Source organism: Eschrichtius robustus, chromosome 16, assembly GCF_028021215.1.
Source record: "Eschrichtius robustus isolate mEscRob2 chromosome 16, mEscRob2.pri, whole genome shotgun sequence".
NCBI classification, from domain to species: Eukaryota; Metazoa; Chordata; class Mammalia; order Artiodactyla; family Eschrichtiidae; genus Eschrichtius; species Eschrichtius robustus.
Window position 1 is genome coordinate 77,815,250 of NC_090839.1, and position 16,457 is coordinate 77,831,706.

The 16,457-nt window shown below is 40.3% G+C and overlaps 1 protein-coding gene and 1 pseudogene across 2 annotated transcripts in view; both read right to left on the minus strand.

The window, feature by feature from the left end:
• Window positions 1-8,458: 8,458 nt before the first annotated feature.
• LOC137750508 (olfactory receptor 7A5-like) lies at window positions 8,459-9,356 on the minus strand (annotated as a pseudogene).
• A 6,741-nt stretch (window positions 9,357-16,097) lies between these two features.
• SEPTIN14 (septin 14) overlaps window positions 16,098-16,457 on the minus strand; it is a 40,500-nt gene continuing 40,140 nt past the window's right edge. The window contains exon 9 of one of the 2 annotated variants that reach the window (XM_068565662.1): window positions 16,098-16,277. In XM_068565662.1, the coding sequence (XP_068421763.1) occupies window positions 16,098-16,277 (180 nt within the window). The remainder of the gene's footprint in view (window positions 16,278-16,457) is intronic. The other variant, XM_068565663.1, reaches the window with a different exon arrangement.

The window sequence follows — 16,457 nt, forward strand, 5'->3', positions numbered from 1 at the left end:
TAGAGGCCCTCCAGAAACCGTGGCCCTGTGACATGCTGTCTAGAAGACAGTTGTTGAAATCTCCCAGTCTTGTTTATCCTTCACTAGGTGGAATCAAGAGTCCTCCCGCCTCAATTTTCCAATCCCCTGCCCTTGGCCCCAGCTTGAACAACGTTATAGGATCTTCTAACTCTAAAGACGACCACAGAACACCTCCTGGGATTACCGCTTGATTTAGAGTTGGAAGGGGTCTTGGGAACTATTCAGCACACCCCTTATTTTTCAGACGGGAAAACCTTTGGCTCTATCACCCCTCAGCCCCAGATCCCAGGCTTGGGAAGCGAAGATTCCTGCCAGCCGTCGCTGCCGCCCCAGCTTTCTCCTGTCACTCCCCGGACTAGACCCCCTTTCACTACGACCTCCAGACCCTAGGCCTCCTTATTTTAGGGCTTTAGGGTGGAACAAGGGCCGGGCCAGGCTCTCGAGCTTTTAAAAAGCGAAATGAAGGTCTTAGGGAGAATGAGGAAGGGTCCGCTGGCTGGAAGACCCTTACCTAAAACCTCGGGGCGCGGGGCAGGAGGGGCGGGGCTCGGGGGCAGGGCGCACCAATCAGATGCTGTGCTCGGCGCGCGCAGGGGGAGGGAATGGGGAGTTCTCCTGGTGATTCTCTCTACCGTGTTGGAGAGAGGATAGAGAAGGGGTGTTTTCTCATTCCAACCTACAGCGAGCCTTCATTTCGGATCTGTGCACTCCCACCTCCGACTTTTGGTTTTTGGGGCCTCTGTAGTCCAGTTCAAGGTCCAAAGGGAATGAGCTAGGTAACCCCAGCCATCCTTCCAAACGTGGGGTATGTGGAGGCCCCAGACCTTGCAAGAGAGTAGCGGCCTCCAGGTAACTAGGCAGCGAGCACCTCTACGGTGTGACTGGTGGCCCAGGCTGAGGCCAAGGCCTTCCCACTGCGCCCATCAGAAAGTCTCAGCCCGTTAATGGGGACCCAGGGCCTGCTCAGGGGGGATAGTAGTCAATAGCGTCACCTGTGCAGAAAGACCCGGACTGCTGCGCATGGGTAGAGAGAGAGACAGAGGTACCACATGAAAAAAATATTAGATTAACCGCATTGCTGTTGGAAGCATAGCTGAAAAGTATGGTCAGAAGCCACTTCTTTTACTGTCTTTTTTATCCCCTGCTGCCCCCAAGAACAAAGATTAATTTAAAGGCAAAGATGGAGTCCCTGTAAACTCATCTGTCCTCATTTACACCTTCCTTTTCTTTTCCAGTGCAGCAGTTAAAAGTAAGTATAAAGCATGGTGATTTGGAGTTGCTTTGTGTGTGTCGGAATCACTGGTAAATTGTTGGCTGAGAGCAGTTCCTCCCCTTGCACTGTGAAAACACACTGAGTGCTTAAAGAGATTAGACTGAGAAATAATTTAATATCTTTTCTCTTAAAAAAAAAAAGAAAAAGAAAAAGAAGCCATTTTGGCTCCATTAATGAAGGTAAACTTTCTATAAATTTGAAACTATCTAGCCTTGAAGCTCTAAGCCAACTGTTTCTCATCATCTAAATTCCATTCCGACCATTCCATTAACTGTATGAAATTGAGAAGTTGCAAAACATTTTTTAGGCCAGAAATCTGTTAAATTGCTCTGCATGTTCTTGAATTCCTACCATCCAAGCATCTGGCAGTAAATCTACAAAGAAGTAAAATTTGGAATATTTCGATTTTTCAGAGTTAGTGGTATGAATTATCTGGATCTGATGGTCCATAATAATACAATTGAAATTACTGGGCCAGTGAGTACCCCAAATCCATTACTGTTCCCGCAGAAAAATTAACCAGAATCAGCAGGAAGAATAATGCTCCTTTGACAGCAGTACTTGAATTAATACTAGATATAAGATTGTAAACAAAAGGTGAAATATTATAGCCATAACCCTGCCCTTATCCTCACCCTGACATTGACTCTGCCCCTAGAGCTGTGAACTTTAACCTCACCTTTAACTTTAATCTCACCCTGACTCTGACGCTTATCCACTCTCACTTGACCTTGATTCTGACCATGACAAACACCCTCACCCTCCCACTGTCCCTGACCTTCACTCTGACATTATCTCTCATTCTTACTCTCACACTGATCCTGATGCTGAACTAGACCCTGAACCTTATCTGACCCTACTTTTCACCCTGACCCTGATTCTGACTTCTACTCTGACCCTGACTGACAGACATATCCTGTCCTAGACACTGACTATGAAGTTGACTTTGACCCTGATACACATAAGCACTCTGCTCCTAAACCTGACTCTGACCCTCATGTCTGACTTATATTCTGACCCTTAACCTCACATAGTACATAACTCTGAACCTCACCCTGACCCTGAAAGTTATAAGGACTCTCACCCTGACCCTCACCCTGAGTCTGCTCTTGATGCTAATCCTGACTGATTCTTAACCTCGCCCTGACCCTGAACTACTTACTCACACTGATCCTGACTATTACACTGACATGACACTCAACCTGACACTGACCTCAATTGTAACTTCATTATGACCCCGCCCTACTCTGATGTTGATCCTACCCTGACCCTCCCCATGTCCCCGATTTTCACATTGCCATTGAATCTCTGTCACCCTGACCCTTACTTGACATCCACACTGAACTTGACTGTCACACTCATCCTCACCTGACCCTGACCTTGACCCTCAGTTTGACCTAAACACCGATTATAACCATCACTCTGACCCTGAAGTGTATATGCACTCTCACCTTGACTCTGACTCTCACTCTCATTCTGACACCACCTCTATTCAATACCTGAATCTCACCTTGTTACTCACTCTTACCTTGTGTCTGACTGTGACACTCACCCTGACTTTGATCCTGATACTCATTTAAACACTCTATCTCATTCTCACCCTGACCCTGATTCTGTACCTAACCCTGACTCTCACTCTCACCTTTACCTTCAATTTCATCTTTACCCTCACCCTGCCCCTAACGTTGATGCTAACCCTACACCAGCACTCAACTAGACCCTCACCCTGGCCCTGAATCTCAGCCTCACCACGACTCTCATCATGATCATAAACTCGACCCTTACCTGACCCTGACCCTGACTCTGATACTCACTCTCCATTTACTCTGACTTGACCATTACCTTCTCCCTGAGCCTGACCTCACTCTGACTCTTCAATGACCCTTACACATACCTTCACTATGCCCTTGACACTGCCTTGAATCTGAAACTTATGCTTAACCTGAACCAGACTATCACCCTGACACTACCCTTCCCTCGCTCTGGCCCGGGTTGGCACCCCACCCTGATCCTGACCCTGATCCTGGAGCTGAAACTGACCTTGACCTCTTCCTGATCATGACTCTGAACATTTGCCTCACACCCCTGACTGTTCTTCCTGACTCTGACACTAACCCCCGTTCTGACCCTCACAATGACACTCAATCTGACCTTGAGCGTGACCCTTACCTTCATCAAGACCCACAAATTAGCATTGGCCTCACCCTGAACCTGACACTGATCTTTACCTTTCAATTTACCTGATTCTGACCTCTCTCCCTTTGCCTCCTGACCAACTGTGGTGCTTCTCCATATGGCCTGTATGGCATGACATGTCCCTCCTCTTGAGAACTGTCACAAACTATCTTTTCAATGATAACTGTCTACTGATCTGTTGGCCTCCCCATATTTAAATAATAATAAAACCTACATTTAAAAACACGCTCATCCTCACCCTCTACATGACCATCTCCCCAAATAGATTTTGATGTCCTTGTTTCCCTGAGCCTTACCTGAAATTGACCCTCAAGCTGACTTTGACATTACCCTGAGCCTGACCCTGATGATCATCCCACACTGAAAGCAACCTGACCTTAATCCTGATTCTGAAGCTGACCCTGCCCCAGACACTATTGTCATATAAACTCTGAACTTTTACTGACCCTCACTCTGACCCTGACCCTGAACCTAGCCTTTACTTTTACCATAAGCCTGATGCTCACTCCATACTTATCCTGACCCTGGTCCTCACCCTGCCCTCAACCTTATCTATTCCTTGATATGACCCTCACTCTGAGGCTGACCCTGACCTTAACACTTATCTTGACGTTGACCCTGACATTGACCCTCGCCGTAACCCTCATCTTGACCCTCACCCTGACCATAAATTTGATTTACTTACCCTCATGCTGAATCTGAACCTAGGATGACTTTTGACTTAGATTCTCACCCTGACACCAAACATGATACAGAGCTAATTCTGTCCCTGACACTGAGCATGACCTTTACCCTGAAGCTTACCCTAACTCTGACACTGATGCAATGTGGTCACCAATTTTGCTTATCATCATCACCCTAACCTGGAACCTGTCCCTCATGCTGACCTTGATCATCACCCTGAGGCTGACACTCAACCTGACTCTGATACCAACCTCATCTTGACCTACAACCTATCCTAATGCTAATCCCTCACTCTGACCCTTGCCCTCACTTCATTGCTAACCTTCACACTGACACTTAACCTGACTCTGACCTCATCCCAAAGTTCTCCTGAACCATGACCCTGACCCTGAACCTCATTTTCACACCCATCTTGGCCCTAATTCTCACCTTGGCTCTCATGCTGACACTGTAACTGATGCTGAACCTTATCCTCATTCTGACCTTTACTTGATCCTCACACTCGGCTTACCATGATCCTGATCATGACCCTCAACCTTAATCTAACTCTGACCATCACCCTGACTTTGACCTTACCCTCACCCTGTCCCTGTGACTCTCACCTTAACTCCCATCCTGACTCTGACCTTCAAGCTGACCCTGACCCTTGCACAGACTATGACTCTGAACCTAACATTAACCATGACTGTGATCCTGGTGCTCAACCTGACTCTGGCCCTCGTGCTCACACAAATACTGATTCTGATTTTCACCCTCAAAATGACTCTGAACTGGTCCCACACACTGTCTCTGACCCTGATCATGACCATCACACTGACTCGGGCCCTTATGATGTTGACAATCAACCTGACCCTGACTGTGACCCTGACCCTGATCCTGACCCAAACCCTCACTCTACAATGAATCTCATTGTTATCTTGACCTTCACTTAATGCTTACCCTGACGCTGAGACTCACAGCCACCCTAATCTTGACCATGACCCTTACCCTTAGCTCTATTCTAACACTACCCAGACCCTGATAATCATCAAGACCAAGATATCCCTCAGCAGGTGAATGGATAAATAAACTATTATATCCATACAATGGAATATTGTTTGGTGGTTTAAAGAAAATGAGCTGTCAAACCATGAAAATACATGGCAGAACCTTAAATATGTATTGCTAAGTGAAAGAAGCCAATCTGAAAAGGCTACTTACTTCATGAGTCTAATTATGTGACATTCTGGGAAGGATAAAACTATAGAGACAGTAAAAAAGTCCGTGGTTGTCAGGAAGGAAATGAGAGTCAAAGAGGGTTAACTAGATGAAGCACAGGGGATATTTTTTTAGGGTGATAAACCTATTCTGTATGCTACTGTTATGATGAAGACATTATGCATTTTTTGAAAATCCATAGAACTTTACAGCATGAAGAGTGAAACTTAAGTACGCAAATTTAAAGAAAAATCATTTGGCTATGTTTGAAGGATCCCAGGAGAGAATGCAGAATGTGACATGAGAGTCAAACTATTACAAATGTACAAGACAACCTCACTGTAAGGATGGGGGAATGAAATGTACTAACCTAAGTGACTTTGGAAATGCTGGAATTGATAAGGCTAAGCCAGAAATAACTGCACACAAACACTGTGCTCTAGTTGATAAAGGTATTTCTCACAGATGTACTAGTTAATAATTCTGATACTGCTGTACATGCACATTAGAACTGAACAATGAAGTAAAGAGATTGTGGATGATGGGAGCTGGGTTTCTCAATGTTGGAGTGGGAATTTAGGGATAAGCAAGGGGCGAAGGTTAGAATAATCTATGTAGTAATGGATTAGAGTTAGAAATATCAGCAGGGATAGACTTGTAGGAGTGATATCAGCATATGGCCAGCGGGATAAGTTGCTCCTCTTTTCCCTCCCACTTTTTAAACAACTAATCAGACATCCATAACTGAACAAAAGTGCCTCTGCACATTACATCAAGGAAGCCAGGAGGTTTCTAGCCCACCTGTGTACCTGAAAATAAACAAACAGGACCTCAGTAAGGGCTGTAGATCCAAAGGAGACAGCAAACCTGCTCCACCCCCACTAGTCACAGCGGGGCAGGGGATGGAGGGGAGGAGAGCCTGGAGATTGCCAAACTGGGAAGGGACCAAGAGACCCTCTAGAGAGAGAGAATTTGTGGAAGTCCAGCCTGCCTGGGGGGGATTCTAGCATGCCATTGGAACAAGGTGAGGATGAGTTTGGAGGCGAGGGGGAGAAACTCGCCAAGGTGGCCCATCTCCCCAGGGTGACACTAACAAGGGACTGAGCTTTTGGCAGCAGTGGTGGTGACTCCTCCAACAGAGGAGGTGGAAAGCCATGACCCCTCCCATGGAGTTGGTGGAAAGCGGAAGTGATGAGTGACTGGCCCACTATCCCAGTTATGCGAATTGCAGCTGGAGAAACCCATTTCTCTCCAGCAGCAACCAGATTCCTGAGGAGGGACCTCCATGACTGAGGGGAGAGAGGAAAAAGGGAAGGAAACAGATAAGAATATCAAGGGGCATTAAAGGATCGTTTCCTGCTATCTGCTTCAGGACTTCAGCAGGAAGTCTGCCCACAAACCTGCTGGAGAACCTCACTCGAGGAAACACCCACCAACTGTGGGCACTCCAAGAACCCCAAGTGCTAAACCCATACCTCCTTCTACTCTGCTGTCGCCTCCCAAGTGCATCTGCCAGAGTGAGCCCTAGTTGACACAGAGGGTGCTCAGATGACAGGCCAAGGTTGGGGGGGCGGGGCAAGGGAGAAAATACAAACTTGAGCTATAGCACCACCTTCTGGAGTACAAAAGAAAGGATTCTAATAGCCGGCCTGGTGAATTGTAAGAGCCAAAGAAGACATAAAAGCTTACTTAGTTAAGGTTTCTGCTACTTCTAATGTGAAAGCAGAAGTGCGTACCTATAAACACTATTTAAAAATCAAGGAAATACGATGGACCTAGAGATTATCCTACTAAGTGAAGTAAGTCAGACAGAGAAAGACAAATATTATATGATATCACTTATATGTGGAATCTAAAAAATAGCACAAGTGAACTTATTTACAAAACAGAAACAGACTCACAGACATAGAAAACAAACTTATGGTTACCCAAGGGGAAGCAGGGGGAGGGATAAATTGGGAGTATGGGATTAACAGATGCACACTACCATATATAAAATAGATAAACAACAAAGTTTTACTGTATAGCACATACAGTATATTGAACTATATTCAATATCTTGTAACAACCTATAATGGAAAAGAAATTTAAAAGAATATAGCTATATACATATGTATAACCGAATCAATTTGCTATACACCTGAAACTAACAAAAAATCAAGGAAATAGGCCATCATAAAAAGAAAATGATAATCTTCCAGCAGCTGAACACAAAGGCATGGAATATTGCAATCTAACTGATCAAGAATCCAAAATATCTGTTACAAAGACATTCAATGAGCCACAAGAAAACTCAGAAGGACAATTCAATGAACACAGGAATAAAATTAATGAACAGAAAGAGTTCTTTACAAAAGAGATTGAAATTATTAAAAACTTGGATAAATGTATTTGATAATCATTATGCCAGTGAATCTGGTAGACAGCGTGGACATGGGCTTGAATAAGAGAATAGAATCTTAACGAGGAAAATCAAACCCTATGACCATGAGACACTAGCATTTCAAAGTCTATATATTAAGGGAGAGCAAATAAGTCAGTGATTGATATACAATGAATATTGGGCATAAAAGTGAAAAACTGTAGTCTCAGATTTTTCTGTGTTATAAAATTATATAAATTGCCTTGGTTGCCAAGTTTAGTTTTTCCATAGGAGTTGTGTAACTCATGGCTATTCTTTTAGTAAAATCAAACAAAAATTAGTGTGATCTACGTCACTTGAGAATAAATTATTTTAAAGAAATCTAAGTTGTCCCATGAGATAAATGAGAATTGCCAAATATTTTAAGTCCAAGGTTGGGAATAAATTTGAGAGAATATGAGAATGACAAAGGGGAAATAACCCTGTTCATTGTCAGGGCAGAAAGCTTAATAAAGTGAGCTGTATAAATTGTAGAGAGAAGTTGAAATCAAAGAAATAGAAACTCTAGCAATAAAAAAGTAGCAAGTCCTACTTCCACATTCTGATAAAATAATTGGAAATTCTGGCTCACAGGCTTTGATCCTTGCAATCATGGGTACTTCTTCAGCCCTAGGACAATTGGTCTTTTATAGTTTCCTTCCCAAAGAGTCTTTTCAAAGCTGTTTTTATATGTCTTTGTTCTTCAAACTGTAGATGAAGGGGTTCAGCATGGACATGACCACAGTTTACATCACCAAGGCTGTTGCACTTGAATGTGAGCTGTGTGGAGAAGCAGAGCTTAAGTACATTCATAGACACATACAGTAAAATAAGGAGACAACTGAGAGGTAAGATGGACAGATGGACAAGGCTTTATGCTTTCCCTGAAATTATGAGATTCCGTGTATGGAGGAAACTCTTTTAGAATATAAGTAAAGAAAGAATATCAGCCACGGGAACACCACCCAGCAGTGCAGCTGCAAAATATATCATTATGTTATTAAGAAAGTTGACAGAACAAGCAAGTTGGGCCACTTGACTGAGCTCACAGAAAAAGTGGGGATATCCAAGTCTGCATAGAAGAACAGCCCCAACATTACCAAGCTCTGTAGCAAGGAATTCATGGCACTCATGACCCAGGACACCAGAACCATCAGTCCCCAGAGCTGGGGGTTCATGGTGATGGTGTAGCGCAGGGGGTGAGAGATGGTTACAAAGTGCTCATAGGCCACCACCACCAGGAGAAAGTTGTCCAATCCTGCAAACGGTAGGAAACAATATATCTTCCTGCTGCAGATTTCAAGGGTTGTAACTTTGCTGTGTGTCTGGATGTTCTGCATCATCTTTGGGATCGTGGCAGAGGTGAAACAGAAACCTGCAAAGGACACGTTGGAGAAGAAGGACAGGTTGGCTGGGTGTGTGGAGGTGGGAGTCTGAGCTGATGGCCAGGACGATGAGCAGGATTTCAGACACAGTGATCATGTACATGGAGAGGAAAAGCCCAAATATGAGCGGTTGGAATTCTGGTTACTCTAAAAATCATAGAAGAAATTCTATAACTCCTGTAAGGTTCCCTGGTTCCATGTAGTGTACGTGACTACAAGAAGTGAGAAAAACATCAGTAACATGTTTGATTTTCACCTACATTTACATTTTGCAGTCAAGAAATTAATTAATTTCAACAAATTGTCTGTGGATCTTGTCCCCTCTCTAGGATTCCTTGTACCATCTCTGTTTATGAATTTTTGTCCTACTTTCAGCTTTTTCCCAAGATGTTATGTGTCTTACAATTTTTACATGAAATTCTTTCATGCTTCATGCATTTGAGGAATATTAATTGAGTGATAACTCAATTTTCCAATAACTATCTAGGCCATGAATATAGGGCACTGAAAAACAAAACTCTCTACAATCCAATGATAGAGAAAGAATATAAGAAAATAAAAAATCACGTAACATGTCAGATGGTGAGCGGCGCTGTGATGAAAAATAATCAGTCATAAAGGAGACAGTAGACAGGGAGTGTGATTTTTTTTTACTGAGTGTTTAGGTAACACCGGCAAACAAGGTGACATTTGAGCACAGATTGTAAGGAAGACAGGGTTGGATCCAGGAAGTTATCTGAAGTGTGTGCCTAAGTGCAGGAATGGCCAGTGCAATAGCTCCAAGAAACGTGCTTGTTTCAGAAAAATCAAGGCTCCAAAGGAACCAGGTATGTCAAAGAGGTATGAGCAAGAAGGAGCACGATGAGAAACAGTGTCAGAAAAATTTGAGGAACCAGGTGGTTTCCCTGCTGCTGCTGAAGCTAAGCTAGAGGAGGTCCCTCATCCACGCCATGTTCCTCTTGCACCTTATTAATTTTGTTGCAAGGACATCCTCTAAATTGATTGCCTCCTTAGTACCATCTGTTGGTTTATTTCTGGTCTCTGTAATGTAAAAGTCACCTTGGAATTATGAGGCCACGTACCCTGCCTTTAGGGATGTTCTCACTTCACAAGGTACACAAACATCCAAACACACACATACACACACACACACAGAGATTGGACCATGGTCTCCTAGGCTGTTGCTACCATACCTTTCCCATTCCCAGCCTCATTGATTAGGCTAGGAGTAAATACAACTCACATCAGCCACAGATATTATCTTGCCTCTAAAGAATGTAGAAATGGTACCCAGAATTCCCAATTTAAAAGCATCTCATGACAAATAAATCTGGGCCTCCATATTGGTATGGCCATTTTCTGTCATGTACTAAAATTACATAAATAAATATATATATAACAGCTTATGGTTATAATGATGGATATCATTATCATAATTATATCATTATCAACTTGATGTTTCTGGGTGGGGACAGGTGGTAGAAATTCTTTTACTGTCATCTTGCTGACATCACCCTAAGAAAGGTGAAGGTCATGGAGGCCATCTTGGAATTCTGCCAACAACACATACATTATAAAAGGATGGTATTAAGCCCTTTCTCCGAGAAGTGCTATGACATAAAGCATATGTAGTTATTCTGTTTCAACCCTAACCGGGTGTACAATTCAAGTCTGCCATTAACCACCCGGAATTAGTGTCAAACTAATTCGAGGGGTCCTCAAATTCAAGGGGTCACTAAGCCACAATTATGGCCAACTGGTTACAAATTCTGGAATTCCCAAGAACTCCTCAGGTACAATAAGTCATGAGAACAATTTACAGAACTCATGAAAACACTATCCTAGTGATTATTATTATCAAAAAGGATACAACTGAGGAACAAATTAAGAGACATATAGAGTAAGGATTGAAAGGGCTCCAAATACAGAGTTTCCCTGTCTTACCCCCACGGAATCAGGGTGTGTCACTCTCCTGACATATCAATGTGTTCATCAACCAGTACCTGATAACTTTTGCTGGAAACCTGCTCGTCATTTTGACCTCCATCTTTGACTCCCACCTCCACACGCCCATGTACTTCTTCCTCTCCAACTTGTCTCTTTCAGACAATTTTTTTAGTTTGAGAAGGATTGGTATTAATTCTTTAAATGTTTGGTAGAACTCGGTGAAACAATCTGCTCCTGGGTTTTTCTTTTTGGGGATATTTTTGATCACTGATTCAATCTTCCATTAATTATTTATGTGTTCAAATATTCCACTCTTGCCACATCTATTCAACATAGTATTGGAAGTCCTAGCCAGAGAAATCACGCAAGAAAAAGTAATAAAAGGCATCCAAATTGAAAAGGAAGAAGTAAAACTGTCACTATTTGCATGTGACATGGTATTATATATAAAAAACCCTAAAGTAAAGTTGTGGGATACAAAATCAATATACAGAAATCTGTTGCTTTTCTATACACTAATAACATATAAGAAAGAGAAATTCAGAAAACAATTCTATTTACATTTCATCAAAAAGGTAACATACCTAGAAATAAATTTATTCAAGGAGGTGAAAGGCCTTTACACTAAAAACTTTAAGACATTGATATAGAAATTGAAGAAGACACAAATAAATGGAAAGAAATTCCATCCTCATGGATTGGAAGACTTAACATTGTTTAAATATCCATACTAGCAAAAGCAATCTACAGATTTAATGCAATCTCTATCAAAATTCCAATGGTATTTTTCACAGAAATTGAGCAAAGAATCCTAAAATTTGTATGGAAACACAAAAGATCCCAAATAGTCAAAGCAATCTGATGTAAGATAAAGAAAGCTGGAGACATCACACTCCCTGATTTCAAACTATATTACAAAACAGTATGGTACGGGCATAAAAATAGACACATAGATCAATGAAATGGAATAGAAATTCCTGAAATAAACCCATGCATACATGCCAATTAACTTATGACAAAGGAGCCAAGAATATACAATGGGGAAAGGGCAGTTTCTTCAATAAATCATTTTGGGAAAATTGGACAGCCAGGGACTTCCCCTGTAGCACAGTGGTTAAGAATCTGCCTGCCAATGCAGGGGACACGGGTTCTATCCCTGGTCCGGGAAGATCCCACATGCTGGGGAACAGCTAAGCCCATGTGCCACAACTACTGAGCCTGTGCTCTAGAGCCTGCAAGCCACAACTACTGAGCCCATGTGCCACAACTACTGAAGCACATGCCTAGAGCCTGTGCTCCACAGCAAGAGAAGCCACCGCAATGAGAAGCCCACACACCGCAACAAAGAGCAGCCCCCGCTAGCCATAACTAGAGAAAGACCACGCACAGCAACAAAGACCCAACGCAGCCCAAAATATATTAATTAATTAATTAATTAATTTTTAAAAATTGGACAGCCATATGCAAAAGAATGAACCTGGACACCTACCTTACACAATACACCAATCTCACTCAAAATGTATAAAGACTTGAATGTAAGACCTGAAACCAAAGAACTCCGAGGAGGAAACAAAGGCAGTAAGCTCTTTGACATCAGTCGTGGTGGTGATTTTTTGGATTTGACACCAAAAGAAAGGTAACAAAAGCAAAAATAAACAAGTGGGCCACCATCAAACTAAAAGGCTTCTGCACAGCAAAGGAAACCATCAACAAAATGAAAGACATCCTACTGAATGGATGAAAATATTCGCAAATTATTATCTGACAAAGGGCTAATATCCAAAATACATAAAGAACTCGTACAACTCCATATTAAAAACAAAACAAAAAACCAATCCTATTAAGAAATGGACAGAGAAACTGAATTGACAGTTTTCCAAAGAAAACATACAAATGGCCAACAAGCACATGAAAAAGTGCTCAATATCACTAATCATAAGGGAAATGCAAATCAAAATCACAATGAGATGTCACTCCGTGCCTGTGAAAATGTCTATCATCCCAAAGAGAAGAGATAACAAGTGTTAGTGAAGATGGAAGCCTTGTGTATTGTTGCTGGGAATGGAAGTTTGTATAGCCACTATGGAAAAAAAAATATGGATGTTTCTCAAAAAATTAAAATTAGAACGACCATGTGACCCAGCAATCATACTTCTGGGTATATATTCCCATGTTCGTTGCAGCATTATTCACGATAGGCAAGATATAAATACAACTTCAGGGTATGTCAGTTGATGAATGAATAAAGAAGTGTGGAATACTATTCAACCACAAGAAAGAAGGAAATCCTGCCATTTGCAACAATTTGGATGAAACTTGAGGACATCATGCTAAGTGAAATAAGTCAGACAGAGAAAGGTAAATACTGTATGATATCACTTATATGTGGAATCTAAAAAAGCCAAATTCAAGAAACAGAGAATGGTGGTTACCAGAAGCCAGGGTTGGGGAAAATGGGGAATTATCAGTCAAAGGGTACAAACTTTTAGCTATAAAGTTAACAAGTTCTGTACAGTAATCTAATGTACAGCATGGTGATTATAGTTGATAATACCATATTATATACATGAATGTGCTAAGAAAATAGGTCTTAAATGTTCTCACCACAAAGAAATGGTAACTACCTGACAGTAAGAAGGTGTGTTAGCTAATGTTATGTTGGTAATAATTTTGCACTATATAAATGTATCAAATCAACACATTGTACATCTTAAACTTATACAATGTTCTATGTCAATTATAGCTCAATAAAACTGGAAACAAATGATAGATTGAACTGTATCTATTTCTAACATTGAGAACGAGATAATGAAGCCCCCTGTCACCACTTCTACTCAACATTGTGCTAAAAGTCATAGTCAATTAAGTAAGGCAAGAAAATAAAAGACATAAAATTTGGAAAAGTAAATGGCTTTCACTCAGATACCAAATAATCATGTAGCTAGGAAATCCAAATAAATCTACCAAGAAAGCTATTACAACTTATTAGTGAATTTAACAAGTTTTAGAAGGGTTACAGAATACAAGGTAAATGTACAAAAATCATTGGAATGTGTATTACTAGCCATGATCAAGTAGAAACTGAAATTTAAAAAATACAATTTACATTAATATCAAATAAATAATCAGGCAAATAAAAACCCTAAGGAAAAGTAAAGTACACTTATAAGTTTTTAGTAATGCTGACTTATTAAAACTTTCTATGCTACATAAATCTGGAACCTCTGTTTAACATGAAAATGGATCTGAAAGAGAAAAATAATTTTATTCATATAGTTAAAAGCTATATAGGAAACAAATACTATTTTATAAAACCATTATTTAATGAGCAAATGTATGCTTTATATGACTAAATCATAACTTGTTTTATACCTTTGGAAAAGAAGTGGAAAGAAAAACCATATAGTTTATTTAGGGTGACTCTTTCCTTTCTCTAAAAGAAACACAGACTATCACATTATTACCTAAAGGGTCCAGCCTCAAATACAACCAAGTGCATTTTACAAATGCACTTTTACAAGGTTAACGTTATTGTTTTTTATATGTGTAACAACATTGGTGACTCAAATTTTAATAACACTGGATTGTGTTGAGAGAATGAGAAGATGAAAATCCCTTAGCTGTATAATTAGCCAGCATGTGGAAAAGCAATAATAAGTTATACTAATTGTTTATCTTCTAAAAGTCAATGATCTAAATTAAACTATCCATGCATATAATATAGCTAATGTACTATTACTGTTTTCATTTATTCAATGAACAATTACCATCATGTGCCAGGCACTGTTCTAGGCCTAGGGATGAATTCATAAGTGAACAAAACAAAGATCCTGGTCCTTGTAGAGTTTCCATTAAAAGTTCACATAGTAGACTTCATTCTTCCCCCAAATGATAAAATCATAAGGTGACTTAATAACATATATAAAAATCATTGTGGATATACCTCCCTTTCCCTGTATTTTTCAAAAAAAAAAAGCTTTCAAGAAGTAAAGGTATTATAAATCAGATTATATTTTCTCAAATATTTTGAGGCGAAATCACAATACCCTGATACCCTGAAAAAAAATGCTGCCTTTGAAATGAATGCAGTAATACAATTACAACAGAAGAAAAATTTATTCTTCTAGGGACATGAGAAAAATTCCATGAACTATGCCAGATGTAGCTGGAGTAAATATATACAGACCCTCAACGGTAGTACTTTCATAGAATGAGTCACGGTGAGTCAGCCATACACATAGGTGAACTGACATTGTAAATGCGGAAAATCAGGATATATAGTCAGAAGGAAAATTTTGAAATGGCAAAAAAAAAGTCTACTTTATTTGATAACTTTAGTTTTAACATATACCCCAAATATGTAAGGTGTAATATTATCATCCAAATGTTACTCATGGTTTCCCACTGTTTTCTGGCTCTCCCTAACTTTTCAAGATTTATTCCAATATTAGTTTTACAAGGTCTAACATAAAAGCCTAAGAGTTCCAATCAGAAACAATATTTTATTTAATAAAAAGTATCAAGAAATTATTATCAGTAGAATCTGTTAAGGAATATCAGCATAAGAATTAGCTTTTTATAACATAATATTTTATGCCAACAAATCCCCTACTTCTATTTAGATATGAAATAGTATATATATACCTGGTCCCTGGAGCCACAGGTAGGGCTATGGTAAAAGAATTTCAACAGCTAATCACTTTTTACACTGTGCTATATAATTCTTTGATTTTCTTTCATTTTAGCAAATATGTATTGAGTGCTAATTCTGTGCTATTCTTGTTCTAAACACTGAGGACAGAGCATTTAACAAGATGGTCAAGGTACCTACTCCCAAGGAGTTCACATTCTAGTTGGAGAAAATATACAATAAGCAAACAGATTTTAAAACTTAGTATAATTTCAATCAGAATTAGTGCTATGAGAAAAATCTCACAGGAAGATGGGATTGAGAGTGATAGGGCTCTATGACACACAGAATGGTAAGAGAGGATTATTTCTTACGATCTTTGTCCTTCCTTATATTGGTACACCCCTGAGTCTGCAATGTTCCAGAGGCAGCCTTCATTTTATAAAAATCTATTATTTCTTCTTCTAATTGTCTTCTCTCCTCCTCAAGTTTCATTGTCTCCTCTTGTTGGACCCTCTTAAGATGCTCAAACTTGTCCTGTAGCTGTGAAACAAATCTGCAGTTGTGACTCAAAGCACGCTATGGTGGCACATCCCCAAGAACATGTTTCTTTTTTTCTGGTTATCAAACATACCCTAATCATCAGAGTAACACTTGATCTTAATAACAGTCTCAAAAATTATCTCTGCTGGAGTCATATTGCTCGTAATTACATTTTCAGAC